This window comes from Anastrepha ludens, chromosome 5 (assembly GCF_028408465.1).
Source record: "Anastrepha ludens isolate Willacy chromosome 5, idAnaLude1.1, whole genome shotgun sequence".
Taxonomy (NCBI): domain Eukaryota; kingdom Metazoa; phylum Arthropoda; class Insecta; order Diptera; family Tephritidae; genus Anastrepha; species Anastrepha ludens.
The window spans coordinates 89,419,978-89,443,803 of NC_071501.1; the positions used below are offsets into that span (position 1 = coordinate 89,419,978).

Consider the following 23,826-nt stretch of genomic DNA (forward strand, 5'->3'; position numbering starts at 1 on the left):
CTTTAAAAAAAAATTATAATAATCAAAAGAAAAAATCGTAGTGAGTTCAAAATTAACTTGTTTCTACATATAGGATACACGTCATCATAATTTTTTAACCCACAATGACGAACGCTCAATATATATATTTTTTTCAAGGGTCATTTAAAACTTTTGTTTCCATAAAATCATAATTTTTCTTACAAACATGAGCATGAAAAGTCTCACAATATTTCTAATTTCTATACACAAAACTATTATAATCATTTCTCTCTACAGCCTTAAACTAAGCAAATTCTCTTACTAAATATGATTGACACATTATTAAATATTTGTCAAATATTGAACTATTAAAAAAACCACAAACTTAAATCAAGTAATGCCCGTATCACCCTCGCTACCATTAATCTATGTACTTAGCGCCTACGACAGCAACACATTTACAATTTCCCCCAATCAGACAACGAACAGCATCGAGCCAACACACACTACCTCTACCACAACCGTTCACATCTTATCGGTGACTACATCACCACAAATACCACCACCCGCGGTACCACTAACATACACGTAGCAGAAAAACAACGAGAACAGCAATAATGCCAACACCGCCTCCTTGTCGGCCGAGTGTTTTCTGTAGCGGATACGTGAGTTTGCAAATAACACTACAAATTATGGTGCAATGTGCAAAAACATTTACACGCTGCCTCACAAAAACAAAAATAAAACGGAAACAAGAGCAGCAGCAGCAGCAGCAAGAGTTGCAACAGCAGCCACCACTACCACTCTAGCGAAATGTAGTAGGTATGTGTGTAGCATATATAACGCAATAAGACTACCAATAAAAGCTGCATTGGCATAATAGCAGCAACAACTATGCAGAGCTCAAAATAAAGTGAAAAAAGTAGAAGAAAAAACCAGCTGCAGCTTGAATTGAAAAAGTGTGAAAAATTGTGTGACCAACGAAGCTGTAGGAAAGAGAGTGAACAATGTGAGTGCAAGAGAGAGAAAGAGAGAGAGAGAATGTGAGAGTAAAAGTGTGTATGTGTATATAACTTTTTGTTGGCACACAAAGATTGCAAAGCGATGCAGTTGGTGCTCCAATACGGTGTGGAGTGGCACTGTTTGCAGAGAAGAGATAGTGGGGCACATTGAGTGTAGAAAATGCAGCAATGCGCTAAAAAGCACAACAAATAACAACAATGTACATATGTAGGTACAGACAAAAAGCATAGCAAGAGCAAATAAAACAACCTCAAATCCACACTGTGGAGTAAAAGTGAAGGCATAAAAAATTCTTTCAAGCAGATATTGAAATTTTTCAGCAGTTCATTTCAAAATGTATAATTTTTAAACGTGGAAATCGTAAGCCACAAAAAAGGAGACGGAAAGGAAATTTCTTAGAACATAGACAACTGGCGTTTATTAAAATCAGTTTAAAATAGGATTTAATCGTCAACTGGAGGACCAATAAAGTTGTAGATTTTTTTCGGCGTTTTAAAGAAGAAGAAATAACTTTTTAATTAAAGAAATAGTCGAACCATAAAAGTTACATGTAAAGAGAAGACAGTTGTAAATTGAAAAATTCGCTCAACATAAGAAGGTCTAAAGGGATTTCGTTTAAATTTGTTGAGGAATTCAATTCCAAGCCGAAATCTTGGCGGAGTGATATTATGATACTTTAGAATTTTGGATGCAAGCTAAGATATACATACATATAAAGACCCAGTTTGACTAATCTAAAGCTAAAAGTTTGGAAAGTTTGACAATTCTGGCAATGACCACATTCAAATGTAGAAGTTGAGTGCGTTTTCAGCGCAATATGTAAATACTTTAAAAAGCAAATTACGTAACCGTGTATCCCTTCTTTCAGTAAATGCCTTGATCCACATAAAAAAAGAGAAAATTCTTGTAGGGACAATTAAACTAAATCAGAAAAAGTTAATTGGAATATTGATAGGAAACGTGTTTATTCAAATCCAGATGTGACTTGGAGTAAATTTTATGGCCACAAGTTGAAAATTATAAGGCAACAGGCATTGAAATTAATTTGTGATATTAAAAGCACACTTTAAATGTATCGAGGCTATTTTTTTTACAGAGCATACAAATTTATATTTTTATTAACAAATAAATTTTCTGTATTTATACGTGTTTATTTTGTGCTTTTGTTTAATACACAATTGTGAATAAGTATTCTTCAGTAACAAAAATTTTGGGCTTTTAATGTGGCGTACTTATTAAACCATGAAATAAAAGTAAATAAAATGAAATACGGAATTGAGAAAAACTAAATTACGAAATTATGAAAAATTAGCAACTCGTGACGAAGCGTCGAAATGATATGGAAATTCCCCAGATATTGGCAAAAATTTGTAAAAACAAACAAAATTTAAAGAACGCATTTCTACTAAAGATGTTGAGAATTTGCTTTGCGGAAGTTTTGGTGCTTTGTGAAATTCAAAACTTGGCAACACTGAATAAAGGGGATTGTGGGTGAAGTTGAGGTTCTTTGGAATAGTGAAGAAGGACAAATCTACTGTTGGTGGTATTTATTATCTGCTAATATATCATACGGCGGCCGCCGTAGCCGATCGCCCCTCGGCAGGCAATGGCAAACCTCCGAGTGTATTTCTGCCATGAAAAAGCTCCTCATAAAAATATCTGCCGTTCGGAGTCGGCTTGAAACTGTAGGTCCCTTCATTTGTGGAACAACATCAAGACGCACACCACAAATAGGAGAAGGAGCTCGGCCAAACACCTAACAGAAGTGTACGCGCCAATTACTTATTTATTTTTTTTTTTTTTTTTTTTTAATATTTCAAGTTATTATATTTCTTGTTTTCAATGTTGCACTTGTAATTTAAAGTTTTTCTGTGAAATGTATGTACACTGCAATTGATTGCTAAAAAAGCACTAACAACAATTTTTTTGTGGTGTTTTAATTTTCAAAAACCACTAAATCTTTGTGCTTAAGGCCGGCGGGCCAATTAGATGTCCTAAATTCAGTAGTTTTCGCGAAGCGTTATCCGAAGCCGAGTTATCAATAGATTCCCAGAGCGCCTTGCCACTGAAGTATCCAACTTCTGTACAAGATACAACTTGCAATTTTCATCTGAAAACAAAAAAAAAAGATTATTAATTTTCATGTAATTATCTTCTAAGTGAACTAGAAAACACATAGAATTCGAATTTTTGGGGAAGGTAGAAAAAAAAGTGGTTTTTCAAGGAAAAAAAAAACTCTTCAACTGGGTAAAAAAGTCGCTTAAAAAAAGTTTTTTTAGTTCACATAGAAGAGAAAACAATACTGAAGATAACGCATTTTGAATAAAATGGATAGCTTGTTTAGTTTTTTTGCAATCGTGTACATAATTTAGGTAAAATCGTGAAAATGAAAAGCCGAGAAAACGCGCTTCAGAGTCAATGGTCAATGGGCGGAGCACTACAACAATAAGCGCACGGTTGCTCGACGCCGCACTACGCTCGGCTCTGTAGCTCTGCAAATACTTGGAATTTAACTCTGAAAATTTGTGTCTCATGTTCTCGAATATCTAAGCTATTGATTTCACGAAAAAAAAATCCATTTTTTTGATCTTTTAATTGGCCCGCCGGCCTTAAAGTATCAGTTCGTAGCTATGCTGTTTATCAGAAATTTATTTCCCTTTTGGTATTAAAAGTGTTCCCGAAAATTTCCCCAATTAAAATTTTCCTTTTACAGCATAAAATCCATTAACCTTATTTTAGATCAGTAGGATATTAAACTTCATTTAATTCGCATAAAGCTACTTCAGAATAAACAGCATTAAGAGAAGTGACTTTAAGGAAGCGACTGAGTAAAGCCATCATTTCTAAAGAGTATATCAATATACACTCCGATTGCCAATTTGCGATGAAATCTGAATCTTGAATGTGGCAAGGTAGTATAGGTTACCGCCTTAAATTTATGCCGAGAATCAGCTATTAACTCTGACCATCACGTGGGAACTCATTTAACCGGGTGCTAGGATACAACCAGCTAGATTGGTATATTTCTTTTGTTTGGCATTCGTTTGAAATGAGGAAGTCGAGTGATTTTCCTTTTCCGTCATAACAACGCACCAGCTGACGTCTCAGCAGCTGTGGTCGCAAAATTAATGGAAATAGGGTTTCAACTAGTTCTGCATCCTATCTATTCTCCAGACTTGGCTCCGTCGGATCCCTCTGACTACTATTTGCTCCCCAATTTGATAAACCGCTGGCGGGAAAAAAATTTTACTCAAACGATGAGGTGATTGAAAAAACGAATGGTTTTTTTTCGGACAAGTTCTTAACAAATCCTATTTATCACAAAGGACCAACAATAACAAAAAAAGGAGACTATTTCGGGAAATAAAAAAGTTTTACCCCAGATAATTAAGTAGTTTCTATTTTTGCACGGACTTTTCGAACGACCTTCGTAATGCTTTTATTAAAGTTGTGGATTTTCACTCCATTTCTTGTAACAAACAAACATAAAAAAAAAATTTAATAACAGCCTCATTTTGCTCATAGAACTGCAGTAATTTCATTAAACCTTCTTTATAGTATTATTTCGTTCCTGACTTTTACTCCGCAGTGTACATAAGGATATGAGTGCATTCATGTAAATATATATATGTATATGTACATATACATATGTATGTATATGTGGTAAGTTCATACTTGTGCATAAAATCGGAAAAATTCCGGCGCTAAAAACAGCAAATGAGTGTACCGTCAATTGCAATTAGCGCAAACAGCAAAGACAGGTAAAACAACAAGAGCAGGAACAGAAATTGCAAAAACTCAAAATATAGGGCATGAAGAAATGTGAAAAGCACGCAGGCGAGTGAAGCAAACAAATGTTGCCGTCGACCCATAGCCATTGGCGGACGTCACTATGGGATAGCAGCACATACAACGGCATATTAAAACAACAACAGGGTGCGCGCAGAATAACACACAATCCACAGTTTTGATTGGTTGTACATATTGAGAACGTAATGATGCTAGTAGAGCGCTCTCAAAGGTGGTGGTATTGAGCTTGGCAGTGGTGGCGGATTCGCTGGCCATACATTACGCTCAAGCAAGGCAAACAATAGGGCAGCCATACAGCCATACAGCCGATAAGGCGAACCGGTCGCAAAACTCTCCACTCCAATACATCTGGAAGCGGACGCGTTGTGTACATAAACATACGCACACACTCAATAGCAATGTCTGCCGGAAAACTGGTTTGCCTGTGTGCTGCTGGCTATGCCGGCGAGGTGTCAATTTTAGTCTACAATAAACGACGAGGCGTGTTAGATGTGTTGCTGGCGCGGTTTCGCAGAAAACGAGTGAATTGTGAATGAGCAACGAATATGAAAATAATTGTTGGCACAATTTTATGGAATTACAACAAAAAAATCCTAATTGAAAATGAAGAAAAAATGTGAATCAATTTGAAAACAAATTTACACTCAATAAGACCTCTCACAGTTACAATATTAGACTCGCCTTGCGATTAATCGTTCGAAACGTCAGCAAATGTTACCGTACGTCTAAGCGTGCAATAAATACGCGAGTTGCGGGGTTTTGTTGTGCGTGCAATGAAAAGAAATTTGTTAAAAATTAAACAAACATTTTGTAAAGCGCCACTCAGTATTTCATGAAAATGGTAAAAATAGTTGGCGTTCCACCGACGAACGCGATCAGTGATCATCAAGCGCTTGCTCTTAGCTACAATCACCACCTTCACGGTCAGCAGCACAGCCAAAATCAAAATCACCTACAGCCACAAGAAACCGCTGATCATCCACAACAACAGCAACAACAGCAGCAGCAGGCACCTACAGCGATTGCCTCCCACACCGTCTACAGCCTCGCCGAATCTGCGCTGCAGCACTCACTGCTTTATAAAATGGCACGCACGCCCCACCTCAAGTCGAGCTTTTCCATTAATGCGATCTTACCCGAAACGATTGAGGATCACCACCAGCAGCAACCGTCGCCGCAGCAGTCACCACAACACCAATCTCAGCACCATCATCACCTCCTGCAACAGCACCCAGCACTGCAACACCACTATCCACTGCACGGGCAGCAACAACAACACTACCCACCGCCGCACGATATAGACAAATACCGCCGCATTCCGCCCACCGACTTTCACGCCTGCCACTCGCCACTGGGTTCCGAGGAACATGACGCGTCTGAGGTGGAGTCTGATCTCGATGTGACGAGCATGTCGCCGCCACTGCTAACGGAGGGTAGTGAGGTGAGCGCGCATAGCTTGGAAAATGGACAGCGCAAATACCGGCGCAATGGACGTGCGCGTGGTGCTCGTGGTGCGTGTGGTCATGCGGATGAGAGTGCCGATAGTGAGGCTGAATGCGTGGATGAGGATACTGAGGCGGATGTGTGTGAGGCCGAGTTGGATGGCGGCGCCGATGAGGAGTGTGAAGAGGAGGATGTGGATTGTGATGCGGAGGGCGAAGGTGAAGGCCATGCGGATGGTGATGCGAACGCAGAGAAATCAGCGGACGGGAAGGCAGTGAGCGATAAGAAGGGCAACGAAAAGCCTCCGTTTTCGTACAATGCGCTCATCATGATGGCCATCAGGCAGAGTTCGGAGAAACGCTTAACGCTGAATGGCATCTACGAATACATCATGACGAATTTTCCTTACTACCGCGACAATAAGCAGGGCTGGCAGAACTCGATACGCCACAATCTCAGCTTGAATAAGTGTTTCGTGAAGGTGCCGCGTCACTACGATGATCCGGGCAAAGGTAATTACTGGATGCTTGATCCCTCGGCAGAGGACGTTTTCATTGGCGGCTCCACTGGCAAGTTGAGACGGCGCACAACAGCCGCTTCACGCTCACGGCTTGCTGCATTCAAACGATCTCTTATCGGTCCCATGTTCCCCGGACTTGGCTATGCGCAATTCGGTCAGTTTCTGTATCCGCAACAAGCCGCAGCCACTACCTCCGCGCCGAGCCTACTCGCCAGCATGTACAGCCGCTACAATCCTTTCGCGCCAAAGAGCCCGGCTGTTGCGGCTGCCGCTGCAGCAGCTGCAAGCCTGCCAATGTCCATGCAATTCGGTGGCGCGCCCACCGCCTCCGTGATGGCCACCTACAGCAGCGGCATGGAGCGCCTATTGGGTGCGGTGCCACATCAGAGCCATCCAGCTGCGGCAGTGGCGGCCACCAGTGAACTCTATCAGCGCCTGCAATATCAGCAATTGTTGCAACAACACGCCACTGCGGCGGCAATCGCCGCGCATCAACGTCATCAGCAACATTTGGCTAGTGGTGCGCCCGCGCCTCCCCCTGTCGCTCATCATCCGCAACACGCTCAGCATCTGCAGCACTTGGCGGTGTCCCCGCATCAACAACAATTGCAAATTGGCGCGACACACGCACACATAGGCGCACAGCCCGCTTCACCCGGCCAACCCATTTCGCCGGCGGCACAACCGGCGCCGACGGCAACGGCTTCGCCCATCCTCAAACCCGTGACGGTGGTAGCGCGCAACGATAGCTGAGTGGCAGGTGGGTGCGGCATGGCAGTAGAGGAGGCTGTATGTATATAGTTGTAATAGTATTTTTAAGTGTGTATTTCATAGCTTATAAAAACTGTATAGTGAATTAAAAATTTAAATTTAACTAAAATTGTAAACTACGCGCAGCAGAGAGGCGCAGCATTCGGTGATCTTGATTTAGGCAGTTTTCATTGTAACGGCAGGAAATCACATTGTGCAACTTTTGCAATGGCTTTGAATGTACATTTAGCAAAATAAAGCTAGTAGGTAATAAATTATAAGTAATTAACAGTGAAAAACAAAAAATATTAAAATTGTAAAAAATTAAAAAAATTAAAAATTTTTAAATTCCGGCAATGCTTTCGAATATTCACGCGATTTATGTTTGAATATGTATGTGTATGTATTAACAATAAAAACGTTAGCTAGTAATACGAAATTTACTGAAAGAAGAAATCAGAACATTGCGAACTCGAAAAATAAAAAAAATATTTATTTATTAAAATTGTAAATGCGCGCGTCTTTTATTCGCCTATTGGAGGAAATTTCGAATAGGACTTTTTTATAACAACATTTTATAATAAGAACGTTTTTTCTCTGACGGTGTTGGCTAGTTTTTTTCCATATGAAGAATAGAGGGGCATTCGTTGTATAGCGAAAATGAAAAAGACTGCCGCAAAAAACAAAAATTAAAAAAAATTTGTCAAAAATCAACGCGATTTTTGAGCCACGTGAAACTTGCACTTTATTACGCCAAAATTCAATGGGCCATAAAACTGCATACTCGAATTTTCGCTAAATATTCTTTTTAAACAGCATGAAATTTTTATGAAAATTTGTCGATTTATTTTTAATTCGTACCAAGTTTGGAATTTGGGTTTTGAAAGCAGAATGAACTTTATTTTCGTAAAAAAAAAAAATTAAAAAGCAACAGGTAGACAGGTAGATTTGGCAGCCACATCGCTCATAGGAAAAGCGTTGCCATGTAAACCACGAAATGGATGCGTTGTGAGCCACAGGGCGTGGGCTACATTTCTGCTTGCAGATTGAAACATCCTGAGCTTTGGACAAAGCGTGAAAGGTTGTTGATACCTAAGGGGTAAACATGTTCATTAAGAAGTGGCATCTTAAATATCGTTTCCTGCTTCTGGCTAGAGCCGGGCATGTGCAAAAAAGTTGTTAAATTGTTTCCAACAAACTCCTCATTCCTACAGCTACGACAGAAATCATGAATGTAAACGCCTAAACTCTTTGCGTGATTTTCTATGAGGCAATGTCTTGTGAGGGCCCCTACTAAGGTCCTAATGTAAAGTCTACTCAGTTTTATAATATTCTTGGACAGACGTAGAATTAGCCTTGGCCATGTTCGCTTAGCAATTTCACAGGTATTGGCAATACATTGCCAAAATTTGTCAATAAGACCCTTTGCTACAGTTTAACCCGCTCGTTGGGCGAGCGTCGCTGAGGACGAGAGGTATTGGAGTGCGCAGTAAAGAAATTAAATAGGTTGAACGTTATAAAAACTAAGGCTTTATTTAACACAAGAAAAAAATTTCATAATATCAAAAAGTATATTACAATAATTGTAAAGAAACTGCTATCACTGCTTATATTGAAATGCCTGAGTGGATTCCTTATTGCACGGATTTCACTTACACTTGACGAAGTAATGCCATCATCTTCCGTCTTATCAGATTCAAAGTAATATTCGTCAGCACTGTTCATCTCTAGATCGCTTAGCCATCGTGCGTAGGATAAAATATAAAAAAAGCCTGCTGGTTCCTCTGGCAGTGACACTGAGAGACTGAAACGAAGAATCGAAATTCGTTCTGACTCTACAGTCATCTCACATCGTAAGCTTACATTATAAGAAAGATAAGACTTCATTGCTAATGGCCCTTAATGCCTTTGAATGAAAATGTGGCTCTTTTACTGTACCTATGCGTATCTTATCACTCAGAACGACAGACATCGCGAGCCTTTCAGCTACAAACTAATTTGGGCGGTTATACGGCCGATACGCGTCCGGAACGATAAAATGACTTGGGCGGCTATATGCCGACACTCGTCCCCAAAGGGTTAACTTTACGAAGTGTTCGTACCGTTCGTTTAATGCGAAAACGTCATAGCCCAGAAGTTACACCCAACTCCTTATTTATGATGTGAAAAAAAAATTTGGTGAAATCTACTAACATAATTTTCGTAGATGAAAATGGAAATAAAAGATGAAATGAAAACACAGATTTTTACTTGGGGACGAACAGTAAAATGAAAACTGTAATTCCCAGTTTTTGATTTTTTGAGTTAAAATGTTGTTTTGGCTAATCGATGATATTATTTAGAGCAGCAAAGAGAAAGGGAAACTCAACCAAAAATAATAATAGATTTGAAACGGCAAGGTTTTATGTGACATCCTTATTTCATTATCTTAATTTTTTTATTTATGCTTACTTGTACTTTTCATGTTATTACGAGAATTCAATAAAGGATCTTTCAAAAGTGTCGCCTAGATGCCAGTAGAGTTATTCACTATTAGACGGTACCTATTTTGTGCCCCATGCGAAAGTTTTCAAGTAGACAGATGTACGATTTTACACGATAGAAAAATGCGTTCAAATTATTGAGACTTATTATAAAAATTGTTCACTTATTATTGAAGAAGAAGAAGAAATTGCAACATCCGCGATTGTTTTGGTGGTATTTCGTCCGAATGAGTCGAAAATTCAAAGGTTGGTGAAATTAAGCTGTCTTACTTTCCATTGTAAAAAAAAACAAACACAAAATAAGGTTTCTCTAAGCGAACTATACAATTTGACTCAATTTAAGGCTACCGTCGAAGTATTTCCACTTAACACAGTTTCAAAGCCTACCAAACTGCATATATGGAGATACTGAGTATGATGATGCGGAGACACCTTTTTTAAATGGTGGTGGTGGAACATAGAGAGACCAGCTCTGCAGGTGAAGTAATAATTGAGAAAATGATGATAGGCGAAGAAAAGTGGATCGCAAATCTAGTGGAGGATATTTTCCGAAAAAAAGCGTGAAAGGGAAACTTATGTTGGAGAGCATTGAGCATAGGGGTCTCAAAACGGGCGATCCTGGACGCAGGGTGAGTAAGTAAGTGTCCTTCTTAGGACGCCGTCTGGGCCCTCTACTTCGAAGCAATGCGGAAAAAATCCAAGAGAAGAGGAGGGATATTTTTAGTGGAATCTCCACACACGTAGTAGCGACGCTTACTATATGATGCTCAGGCATTTTGAACCCAACCTCACCGCCGAAAAAGAAACAAAAAAAAAAAAAAAGTTTCATTCATGAGTTTGATTGTATTGAAAATACTTCTAAAGACCAAAATTTTTATGAAAAAATCATTTCATTAACGACTTTATTAGGGATGTATATAAAAAAGTATTCTAGACCGCGAAACTGGATTAAATTATTTCCTCTTAGAGACCAATTTTTCAATAAAATATGCTGTACGAAGACTTTGTGGTACACTGTATGGTATATGATATGCGTATTGCAAAATTGCTTTTCCAGTAAATAACCTTAGCTGATAATCATACAAATTTATGCTTAAATGATTTGCAATAACGTTTTCAAAAGGTTTTTCATGAAAGTTTTTTAATGATTGTTTTCAATCTATCTAAAAAAACTATATAGACTAATTGACAAATTTAAGTAAATAGAAAACAATAATTTATACCTTTCGTAGTTAGCCTACATAGCCGTAGACATCCAGCGATTGGCTTATTGAAAGAGTAAGATTAGTCTTGGGAGCAGCTTCGAAAAACGAGCTCTTGTTCCTAAGACCTCCTTCACAACTATTTGGTACATATCAAGAAGGGTGCCCAGCTACGGGTTACGTTTGGCTAATTAGAAGAGAACACAATTTAAAGTGCACAATATAGAAGTGCTTATAGAAAAAGAAAAAACAGAATTTTTAAACAAATAAGTAAAGAATATACGGCTATGGCCTCAAGGGAGAACACCACTGCGATTTTTCAAAAAAATCGACTTTTTTTTGCATTTTCTTAAAGTAGATATATTCAAAAATATGTAAAAAAAATGTTTACTTAAAATCTTGAAAATTGACGAAGTCATACCCAATACAATAAGTGCAGGTAGTGAGTTACAACGGCCAATGCAAACTTTAAACGCGTTTTTCTCAAAAAGACTTTTCTGAACACGGTGGCCTTGATTTCTCCAAGACTTATGAACCGATTTTAATTTTTGTTTTAATTTTTGTACATGTATTGGCTACAGTCATACATAGCATTCCAAAAATTAATATTTTTTCCAGCCTTCGGAAAACAAAAAAGAGGGTAAAAACACAAACTCATTTTTCAAAGCTGCACCATTTTCTCAAAAAAAAAATAAAATAAAAAAAAACCGCCACGTACGACGTACCCGTAGATGTATAGATTAAGAATTTTTCTGGTTTTTCGCTTTCAGAAGATTATTCATCGCTATATCGGGGCCACCAGGGTGCATCAGTTTTTACGACGTCAAAGCATTAATATTAATAACAATTGTAATTTTTAATATTTTTTAATTAAAATTTGTGTCAGTATAGTTGAATATGTGTTAAATAAATTACAATTTGTCCGATCCTCAAATAATCATCCCTACTTATAAAAAAAAATCATGAAAATCACTTAATTTTCACGCGTTCACAGTGGTGTTCCACCTTAAAGGTCGCCTGTCGAAACATGCGATATATCACGTAAATTCATTTACAATTAATTTTCTGTACTTTAAAGCACCAGTTATGTAAGGAACAAGCTTTTTCCAAGACTAATAATTTTTCGATTCTGCACATGTAGTGCATCATAATGTGTCAAAGTTGTTTTTTTTGGAAATTTGCAAAACGCAGCTGTGATATTGTGATAATATTGGGTATCTCCAATAAAATGTTCAACGTCTTCTTTTTCGGTTAGATTGCAGAGTGTACAATAATCAATAATTTTTAGATATATAATATTTGATTTCGAAAGATTGCTTTATTTATTATTATTATTTACATGAGAACTAATTATAAATAATTAATCCACTAAAGATAAGCGCTGGCTACTAGAGCCTTCGGCTCATGTTACTAAAATTTGGTTTAAGGGGTGAACCTCATGTAGAAGCCTCAAATCGGTCATTTTTTAAACATATTTTTAAAGGTGGTAAAATAATTATATTATTTTGAAGCTTTAACACAAATTTATTTAACCTTTCGAGAGCACAAAAAAATCAAAATGGCGGATCAGGATCATTTCTTGTCGGCTGCCTACGGCGCGAGGTCCCAAACTGCTCTATTTATTACTCTTAATCTAGCGATCTGAAACCAAAAAATTAAATCGGTTTTTTTATAACATATTAACGGAAAGGATGAACCTACAAAATTAAAAAACAAGTATAAAATTAATTATAAAATAAGCCTTTGAAAAAAAAAAATCAGAATTCAGGGCTATTTTATTGACATTTTTAACCCCCAAAAAGTAATTTATCAACGCGAAATATCTGAAATTTTAGGTTTATGCTTCCGATAGTAATGTACAGAAAGACCTCAACAAACTGCATACAAATCGGTCGATAACTTTTATTACAACTCGAGCAATTTTTAAAAAAAGTCGTTTTGAGATAATTGAGTTTAAAGTTTGACGTACAGGAGCGCGCGGACCGCTCTCTACCTAGTTAGTGGGCTGTAGAAGCTATAATATTGAGAATTTCGACTTGAAAATTTCACAGTATCGATTTTTTGAGCCTTCAACTTTACGAGACTAAGAGGCTTTTTCTTTGATGCAAAACTACAGGTTGGTTGAAAAATATTGAATGAAAAAATATCAACAAGTAAATAAAAAAATTATATACCGATTTAATATTTCATTTTTCATTTGAACACATCAAAAATGTATTTTGGCCTATCATTTATTCTTTGTTTCCAAACCATTTGATGTTTCGTGTGTCAGTGTATTTTTTCGCAATGAAAGTAACCGCATATCGTGCAGTAATAAAAATATTTAAAAAATTAATTGGCAACAGAAATTCGTATAAGATGCTAAAAATGTTGTAGGAATCTGCTTCTTCATCTTGAACTGTGTTGTAGCATAAAGAAATCAGAATATAGTATATGTATACCCCGTGAAAAATTATGAGAGCAATACATATCCATATCGATTTTAATAAATTGGTGTTTTTTTAATATAGCTTATTTTATAATAAAGGCCAAACTTTATAGAAGACTTAAAAAAAATAAATTTTTAACCAGTAATTCGAAAAAAATTGGGTTACGCAGTTTTAAAGCTCGCCAAGTCTTAGAATAATAAAGTGCTAGCTTGATAAATCATTTTTTGATTTTTGTACAATAAAACAAAATTTCTGACGATGTTATGGATTTCCGCCATCTAACGAATGCACGACATTTTTCTATTCGGTGAAAGCGCGTAACATCGTCCCGGTGAAAAGGTATCAAAAATCAAGGAAAATTTTAAGTGACATCAAATTTGCGCTACCTAATTTTTTTCTTTAAAACCTGTTTAAAAAGTTTAAAATTTTGATGAAAATGTCTTATTTTTGTTCGAAACTTTAAATTTGGGTGATATATACAAGGTCCGGCACTCGAAGTGTAACCAATTAAAAAGGCCGTAAATTTAGTTTGGAAAATTACTTTTATTCAATTCAAAGTAAAAAATGTGTGAAAATAATACAAAATTCAGAATCAATTTATTTTTGCTCGATATGATCACCTTTTGCCTTGGCTATGGACTTGAGACGGTCCAGAAACGAATCGCAAGCTGCCTGAATGTGACTTGCAGATATTTTGGCCCACTCGTGGACAATGGATTTTTTCAGCGCCTCGAGACTGGTGAACCTTTTAGTTCAGTCTTTGCTCTCTAAAATGGCTCAAGGAGAATAATCCATCGGGTTCGCGTCTGGTGAATTTGAGAGCCTTAGTGTGGCCATTCGTGGTTCACTCGAGCTTTGTGAGATGATGTCGTGTCCTGTTGAAATGTGTGTCTGCCCACGGCTTCAAAGAAACCTCAAGAATAATTTTCCGATAATATTTCGCACTTACCTGATGCCAGACTCGATGAAAACGATTGGAGAGCACCCATCTGCGGTGACAACGGTCAAAACCATTACCTGTGGCGGGTGCTGCCTTCTGGTGGCCAATCGATGACTCAAATTCTCGTACGAATGATCTCGGTCAAATAAACCCTATCGCTTTGGGAGTTTACGAATTGCTCAGTTTGAAAAATTTTCTCGTCAGAAAACACAAGGTTCGGAAATTTTCCGCTTTCGCCCAAGCCAGACTTGTTGCTGCTTTGAAGGTGAGGATCTTGTTAGGCTTGACTTTGAGATTATTCTTCAGCATGCGGTGGATGCTACGGTCAGATATTTTCAGTTCTTTCGCCATTTGATAGACACTTCGTTGAGGATTTCGCTCAAGCCGTTTCTTCACTTTTTGAACCATTTCCCGTGACGTTGCAGTCTTTTGATGACCACCTCCATGACGCTTCGCGATGCTACCAGTATCATTTTAACGAGTACTTTAAGGTGCTCGAGCACACGAACGATCGCTGGTGCTATTTTTTGTGGACTGTATATTCGACGTGCTTTGAAAATGTAACTTTCGAGTCCAACTCAAAATACAGACTCCCTCAGTCGAGTAATTTTGCTGGAAATAAAAAAAAAATGTATAAAATTGTATGATTCGCTAGGAAAAACAGCTAAAATAGCAGGAGATAAAATAATTTCAAAAATCAAAGCAGTTTTTACTGAATACATACAACTATATACATATAACTACAAAGAATTTCTTCGTAAATCCCGCAGTAGTATTAGGAACTCGAGTTTAGTGCTCCAAAATCGACAACGAAATTCGTAGCACCCTGCTACCGATTGGCTCAACGCTTTGCTTAAAAACTAATATTTTCCTGCTTTCCAAATTATTTTAAGAGCTAAAACGCAGGAAATTATTAAAACGAGTAATTAATTTGCCTCTTCATTAGCTCGCTAAATATTTCCATTAAATCCTAGACTGAATGCCTTCATTTATTTATCATTGATGGCTTACTGCAGATAATTTTTATTTTCCTCACAATTTCATAGAATATTTCACGCCTTGCTAATTGAACTGCTACCAGTCTGGATTAATCTGTTGATGTGACAAATAACTTTGTATGTTTGTATGTAGGTACAAAATTCCGTAGAATTCAATGGGAACAGTAGTGCGTTATGCCGGCGTAACAGGAAGTCTCTAATAAACGCATTACAATGCTTTTTTGCTCATTGAGCAAATTTAGACGTTCACTGTTTATCAACCTTGGATTGAAGTGCTGAAGCGCCGAAATACCGATGTGTCGGATTGTTGAATCAAATTCAATTAAGTATTTAAAATATTTGTCTCCAACTTAAGTATATAACGCTCGCTTGCTAAAAGATTATCAAGATTCAAAAAAAAAAAAAAAAAATCTTAAATAAGATTCTGTGCAGAAACCAACTTTTATTTCATCTTGTCTAAAAAATTCATGGCGATATCTGTTAAAAGTATTTCAGTAGTTGCAAATGTGTCTTTACTCTTACGTAGGGTGGCATAGTAACTAAATTGAAAACTTTGCAGCCGTTTTTCTCTAATTTTGAATTTTTTGAGTTGAGGCCTTCTTCCAGCAAACAAACAACATTTTTCATACAAATACTACTGTGGATCCTGACAATGAACTGAAAGGATCTAGAGGGTAGGAGGTCACATGTGGTGGCTTACGCAGATGATGTGGCAATAATAATAAGAGGAAAATTCCCAGCTACTCTCTGCAACATAATGCAAAATGTTTTGAATGATGTAAGCCGGTGGGCGGAATCGAGTGGTCTTGGTGTAAATCCCAACAAAATAGAACTAATTTTGTTTACTAGGAAACACAGGATACCTGTTCTACTTTTCGAACTCAATTATTTACCACAACTTTCTCAACAATAAAAAATTGGGGCAATGGGGTAATGGCTAATAGAATTGGAGTCAGTGGAGTGGATCTATAATGTGGTTCCAAGCTCAATGAAAACGTATTTGGAGTTTAGAGTGAACTCTAAGGCTACCTTATCATCGTAGCATATTTCGGGCTGAAATTCTGGCTATAAGGGAAAGCCTTTTGGTCTTCAAGAAAAGTGTCCTCACGACAAGAGAAACAAATATATACTCAGATAGCCAATCGGCCCTTAAATCACTACAATCACTATAAATATTATCTCGAATACTTGACAGAACTAACACAATACTGTACAATAAATCTGCTCTGGGTACCGGCTCACAGAGACATAGTAGGTAACTGGAAGGCAGACAAACTAGCGACATTGGGTACGACATTACCGATTCAACCTGATAAAGCGAATATACCCATACCTTGTACTATAAGCCCCCAACTTGTAAGCTACTAATATATAGATAGACACACTTTCAAACCTGCCAACATGCCATGGGCTTAAAAAATAAACAATTTTGTATGCGCGAATACGAACGTTTCTGCCAAGCATCTACTTATACACATATATCGAAAACCATTGGCCACTTTTTTGTTTTGCTAAGAGCAAATCATTGGTTGCCAAGTTAGCGCTATTATTTCGAAATTTTACGAGGGGTGCCTTTTATATTTCGGTATTAGAGAACAATAACAAATTTTAATCATCGAAAATCACTTTATTGTTTTTCAAAATATTCTCCATGAAGATCTATACACTTTTGCATGCGTTTGAACCAATTGTCGAAGCACTCTGAATGAGGTACCTCCAAAACATGCATTCTGAATGCCGCAACCGCTTCTTCAGGTGTCGAAAAACGTTGACCTCTCAGTTTGTTTTTTACGTACAGGAATAAAAAGAAGTCATTCGGTGCCAAGTCAGGACTATACGGCGGATGACCCATTAATTCGATGTTTTGGGTGCTCAAAAATGCAGTTGTTTGAGCCGATGTGTGAGAGCTCGCATTGTCCTGGTGAAGAGTGATCCGTCTTTGGTGATTGGTTTTCCTAATTTCTTGGAAGACAACTGGTAAACAAATGGTTGTGTACCACTCAGAATTTACTATTCTGCGTTGTTCTAGTTTTTCCGAAAAAACAGGCGACCATTTGCTTGGAAGTGCTTCGTGCGCGAACAACTCTTGCTGGATTTGGCTCATCTTGAAACACCCATACAGTCGACTGCTGTTTACTTTCGGGCTCATACGCGTAAATCCATGATTCATCACCTGTCACGATGTCATAGACGTGTTTCGAAGCCCCGCGATCGTATTTTTTGAACATTTCCTTCGACCAATTAACACGAGCCTTTTTTTGAGCGATTGACAAATTGTGTGGGATCCAACGCGAACAAATTTTTTTGACAGTCAAATGTTTATGCAATATTGAATGTATGCTGGTCCCACTAATGCCTAAGATTGTATCAATCTCACGATAGGTCACATGACGATCTTGCAATATCAGTTCGCGCACAGCATCAATGGTTTTCGGAACAACAACTGATTTTGGACGACCTTCACGAACTTCGTCTTGGAGTGAACTACGACCACGATTGAATTCACCATACCATCGATAAACACTGGTCCTTGATGGAGCTTCATCACCAAAAAATGAATTAAGTTCATCCATGCAAAGTTTGCTGAGTTAATCCACGTCGAAAGTTGTAAAAAATAATTAAATGTTCACGATTTAATTCCATTTTTGGACCGAGATGAACCTTTTAAGTTACTGTAAACAACACAAATAGCGCTGGTATTTCAAAACGTTCTGAGTACGTAAAAGCCAAAAAATGTCGAGCTTTGCGATACAGCTGTCAGTTGCCAGATTGCAACACCAGGGTTGCCAAATCCTGCCAAATAAAAGGCACCCCTCGTAGTTATTTTATATTTTGCTCGCTTTGGAATACCCATATAGTTTATTGCTTTTCTTTCCATGCTCATCTACATAGAATCCATGATTCGATGGCTGAGTAGAAATTAAACACGTTTTCTATTTTTCAGTTGATTAGAAATTTTTTCACAGTAAAAAAGTAATGAAAATGGCTTTATAGCTCCTCAGTAAATATTCCCCTTAGAACTGAATACACTTCTGCATTCGCTTGAACCAGAAATGGATACCTCTAAAACGAGCTGTTTACAGGCTGCAACAGCTGCTTCGGGTGTTGAAAAATCGTTGACTGACCATTTTATTTTTGACAAAAAGAAATCATTAGGTGCTAAATCAGCGCTGAAAGGTGGGTGATTCATTAATTCGTTCTTTTGAGTGCTCAACAACTCTCTCGTGTGAGCCGATGCTCACTCTCTCGTGTGAGGCTAGTGCTTTATAGTGGCAAGGGGTTGGCCTTCATCGGAAATTATCGAATTAAGTTGACCCATATACTGTTATCGGGGTAAACCCATTTCGAAAGTCGTAATAAATCAACATACGATCGCTTTTGTTGGAGTTACGAAATTCCATTTTTTGATGAGGTGAAGTTTTAGAATCACCTTCGAGTCACAGAAATAATGGTTGCATATTAAAACAATCTCCGCTCGTTTGGGCTGAAAAATATTAAGCTTTCCAATGAGTACTACAAACTACTACTGGAAACTGACAGCTGTATCGCAAAGTTTGACATTTTTTGCCTTTTACGTACTCAGAACGTTTGAAATACCAAATTGTTGTTCCGAAAACCATTGATGCTGTGCGCGAACTGATATTGCAAGATCGTCATGGGACCTATCGTGAGATTGAGACAATCTTAGACATTAGTGGGACCAGCATACATTCAATATTGCATAAACATTTGACTGTCAAAAAAATTTGTTCGCGTTGGATCCCACACAATTTGTCAATCGCTCAAAAAAAGGCTCATGTCGATTGGTCGAAGGAAATGCTCAAAAAATACGATCGCGGGGCTTCGAAACACGTCTATGACATCGTGACAGGTGATGAATCATGGATTTACGCGTATGAGCCCGAAAGTAAACAGCAGTCGACTGTATGTGTGTTTCAAGATGAGCCAAATCCAACAAAAGTTGTTCGCGCACGAAGCACTTCCAAGCAAATGGTCGCCTGTTTTTTCGGAAAAACTGGACATGTCGCAACCGTACCACTAGAACAACGCAGAACAGTAAATTCTGAGTGGTGCACAACCATTTGTTTGCCAGTTGTCTTCCAAGAAATTAGGAAAACCAATCGCCAAAGACGGATCACTCTTCACCAGGACAATGCGAGCTCTCACACATCGGCTCAAACAACTGCATTTTTACAAAACATCGAATTAATGGGTCATCCGCCGTATAGTCCTGACTTGGCACCGAATGACTTCTTTTCATTCCCATACTTAAAAAACAAACTGAGAGGTCAACGTTTTTCGACACCTGAAGAAGCGGTTGCGGCACTCAGAATGCATGTTTTGGAGGTACCTCATTCAGAGCGGCAAAAGTGCTTCGACAATTGGTTCAAACGTATGCAAAAGTGTTTAGATCTTCATGGAGAATATTTTGAAAAACAATAAAGTGATTTTCGATGATTAAAATTTGTTTTTGTTCTCTAATCTCGACATATAAACGGCACCCCTCGTAGTGTTGCCTAGGAGCAGCAATCGTAACTACTCCGTTAGAGTACAGTATCAGTATCGATAATCTTTTCAACATATCGGCCATCGGATAGTGAAAGTATAAAATAGAAGAAATAAGCCTACTGACGACAGCTCAGCAACAGCTAAAACATATCGGAAAATATATATTATTCATAAAATAGGAGGATGTCGCATCACAGTCACTGAAATCGCTGTTTCTGTCGCTGTTTGTGTGCCATCATCGCCAGTATGGGTTACTCGGAATAAGTTGCACAGATTATGGCCAATTGTTGCTGTCATTTTGCAGTTGCACATTTCAATTGAAACTAGTAGAAATGCGCGAGCGCGCAACATATTTGCGTTCGAGAGCCAAGACGATCGAGCAGATTGAGCAGATGATGCGGCACAGAAGTGGCGGCAGTTGTGGTAGGGCAAATGAGCGCCGACGGGCGAATGGATGGATGCCTTACGAGTGTACACTTTGAAGCGTTTGTTTTGAAATGTCTACGACGCTTTTATATATATTGTAAATAACAGCAACAACAACAACAACAATTGGCATATTAACACAGACGACGATGACGACAACGACAACGCCGCAGTCAACAAGTCAGTAATCTCATACAGTTTATCCAATTCAATTCACTTCACTTTAATTTCGTTTGATTTGAGGCAACGCACGCCAACGTCCATGCGGCCAGCGCTGATGAGATAATACACAAGGTGGGTGGGTAAAGGGCGAAGGAGCTGAGATGTAGGATGAGGCGACGCGTACCGCAGCCACGACTATTTGATATTATCAAGTTTAAGATGCTGATTAGTCGCAGCTCGACTCGACTCGACTCGCCTCGGCTCAATTTGTTAATATAATAGTTTAGTGCCAGCTGTGGCGGTTATTGTTACTATTGTTGTTATTGTAGTTGTTGTGGTTGTTGTTGTGGGTTGCATTGCACTTTAGAAACAGATTTGCTGGCAACACAATTTCATTCAAGTTGCCAATTATGCGCTCATTATTCAATCAAAGTAAATTTATTTGTTTGTTCGGATCTTCTTAGCGTAACAACAACATCTACAATAACAGCAGCTACAGTGAGGAATTCACAAGAAATGTACATATGTTTTGAGCGCATAAATGAGAATGTAAGCTGCAGCGTGCTACTAATTGGAGGCGTCCTGGAATTTGGAAAAAATAAAAAATATTTGTTGACAACTTGAAGAACAGAAACTCACGTAGTGGTTCATTTCTGCGCTGTCAACGTTGTGGTAAGCAAATTGAACGCCTGCGCGCCGTCTCCTCTACCTTCAAACGCATTGTATCATAAATATACTCGCACGCATTCATTTATACCCAAGTGTAATCATTAACCGCCGCTGCGGCAGCTGCTCATTTTCGCTTTTGTTTGCGGCTACAAAAATTAAAAGCTAAACTGAGCATAATTTGTTAACAATCACATAAAGGCGACTGTTTGGCAACTTGCCGCTTATGCAGAGGCATTGCGCGGAACGCATCGTAACAAACATAATTTTTCTTGTGGCTTAAACGAACAATGAAACACGGCTATAACAAACGGCGGTGCGCGCAACATGCAATGAAAAATATTAAAAAATTATCATAATATGTGCAGTCAGCGAATTATGCAGCGCTTTGCGGCAATTCATAAGCCTGCAAATTTGCGCAAGCCGACTCCGCCACTCATTTGCTGCTGTACTGTTCGCATTTTGCTTTTTTGTTAGTGTTTTTTAGTTTTAGTTTTTTGTTTTTGTTTTGTTAATTTGACTGCCCATTTGATTTGGATGGACCGCTGCACCCGCCAACACTAACCGCCGCCATTTGACTGACCGCCTTACTGCTGATGTGACTGACAGCCTCCACCATTGTTCATTGTGGCCGGCGGTGCATTGGTGAGTGGTGAGTGTCGTTTCGCTCCAATTTCGGACATTGCCGACACCGCTTCGCTATAATTAAGCGCGGCACATTGCCTGTCAGTTGGCAGGAGCAACAAAGCAAAAAAACAAAACGTAAAAAAAATACTAAACAATAACGCCACTGCGCGCCTTAGGTGGGAACCGGAGGCACAGTGTTTGATTTTGCGAAAATGTTGGCAGATAAAACGATCCAATGAAGCAATCCAATGAAGCAATCGGCTTTTGTGACAGCTTCAAATTAACATAAACATTTATAGGAAGATTTTTTTTTATTATTATCTATTGGGTTGCTCGAAAAGTAATTGCCGATTTTAGATATACACGGTGCTGATAATTGTTTGGAACAGCTTGTGACTATTTATTTTAATTTTTTGACAATTATTAGCTGTCACTTTTAGCTTGCTTTAGAAAACAGTGCGCGTAATTTTGTTTATATTTGTTTGTGATAAAACCTTAAAAGAAAGACAGGGGCGAAATTGGTTTATCAAATTCCGTTCTGGGGATTTTTCACTTAAGGGGGGATTCCCATTTCAAACGGCAAAAAATACGGTTGTTTTACGAATTTTTATTGATACAACTATCAGTTGAATCTTTTGAAAAATTGACAGCCATATTTATTATGCATTATATAAAATCAACTTCAATTTTTGGTCGATTTTCTGGAAAATTGTGGCTTTGACAACGCTCGAGGTGAAATTTCTATGAAAATTCCTGGTCGCTGGCCGCCACGATAACTCAGCTCCAGGTTGTCTGAAAGGAAAAATTCAAATGGTATTTTACTCCTTATGAATATAGTTTCAGTATAAGCTATTGAAAAAAATTGTTTTTCGAAAATTAATATAACTGCGATGGTTGAAAGACAAAGTTTGTTCTTTCGCAAATTTTTCCTCGAATTTTTATTTATAAAAAAAGTCATGCATGTATCTCATTTTCCATAGTTTATGATAGAGACAGATATTATTTCGAGATTCGTGTCGAATTTGACAGCAATCGACCGAATAGTTCTCGAGATATCATGGCGGCCGTATAGAAAAATGCTGTTTTGAGAAAAACGTTTTCAAATATCCAGTATTCTCAGTATTATGGAGCGCGCCGAGTTCATTGATCACGCATAACTTCGCCAATTTAAAGAATTTTGTCATGAAATTTTGCACAGAGTTTTTTGAAAATATAATAAACAAGAATCGGTAAAAAAAATCGATTTTTTTAAGCCGGGGAATGGGAATCCCCCCTTAAAGAAGAGCCACGTTCAGGTCGGCCAAGTGATGTCGATGATGATGCCTTGATGCCTTGATAACGGCTTTAATCGAATTGGATTGTCATGTAACTTTGCGTGCGATTGGAGAGAAGTTAAATATACCAAAACCAACCGTTCATGAGCATATAAAGAGTCTTGGACTGGTGAAACAGCTTGATATTTGGGTACCACATGAATTGAAAGAAATTCATTTAACAAACCGAATCAACGCTTGTGATATGCATCTTAAACGCAATGAAGTCATGGTCCAAGCATGATGAAGCACCACAAACTACTTCAAAGGCTGATATTCACCAAAATAAGACTATGCTGCCAGTTTGGTGGGACCGGAAAGGTGTAGTGTATTTTGTGCTGCTTCAGACGAACCAAACGATTAATTCGGATGCCTACTGCCAACAATTGAACAAATTGAATACATTCATCAATGATAAGTGACCAGAATTGATCAATCGTAAAGGTGTCATATTTCATCAGGGCAACGCTTGAACGCATACATCTCACTCGCCGAAAATTGAGAGAGCTTGGCTGGGAACTTTTGATGCATCCACCATATAGCCCTGACCTTGGACCATCAGAC

The 23,826-nt window shown here is 38.2% G+C and overlaps 1 protein-coding gene across 1 annotated transcript; it reads left to right on the forward strand.

Annotated features, from left to right (window-relative positions):
• Window positions 1-5,065: 5,065 nt before the first annotated feature.
• LOC128864357 (fork head domain transcription factor slp2) lies at window positions 5,066-8,019 on the forward strand. The gene has a single exon (XM_054103978.1). The coding sequence runs from the start codon at window positions 5,627-5,629 to the stop codon at window positions 7,508-7,510; it is 1,884 nt and encodes a 627-aa protein (XP_053959953.1). The 5' UTR covers window positions 5,066-5,626; the 3' UTR covers window positions 7,511-8,019.
• Window positions 8,020-23,826: the final 15,807 nt, after the last annotated feature.

Excerpts from the sequence above, each read along its gene's own strand:
- LOC128864357 (XM_054103978.1), top strand. The coding sequence starts at position 5,627 with ATGAAAATGGTAAAAATAGTTGGCGTTCCACCGACGAACGCGATCAGT.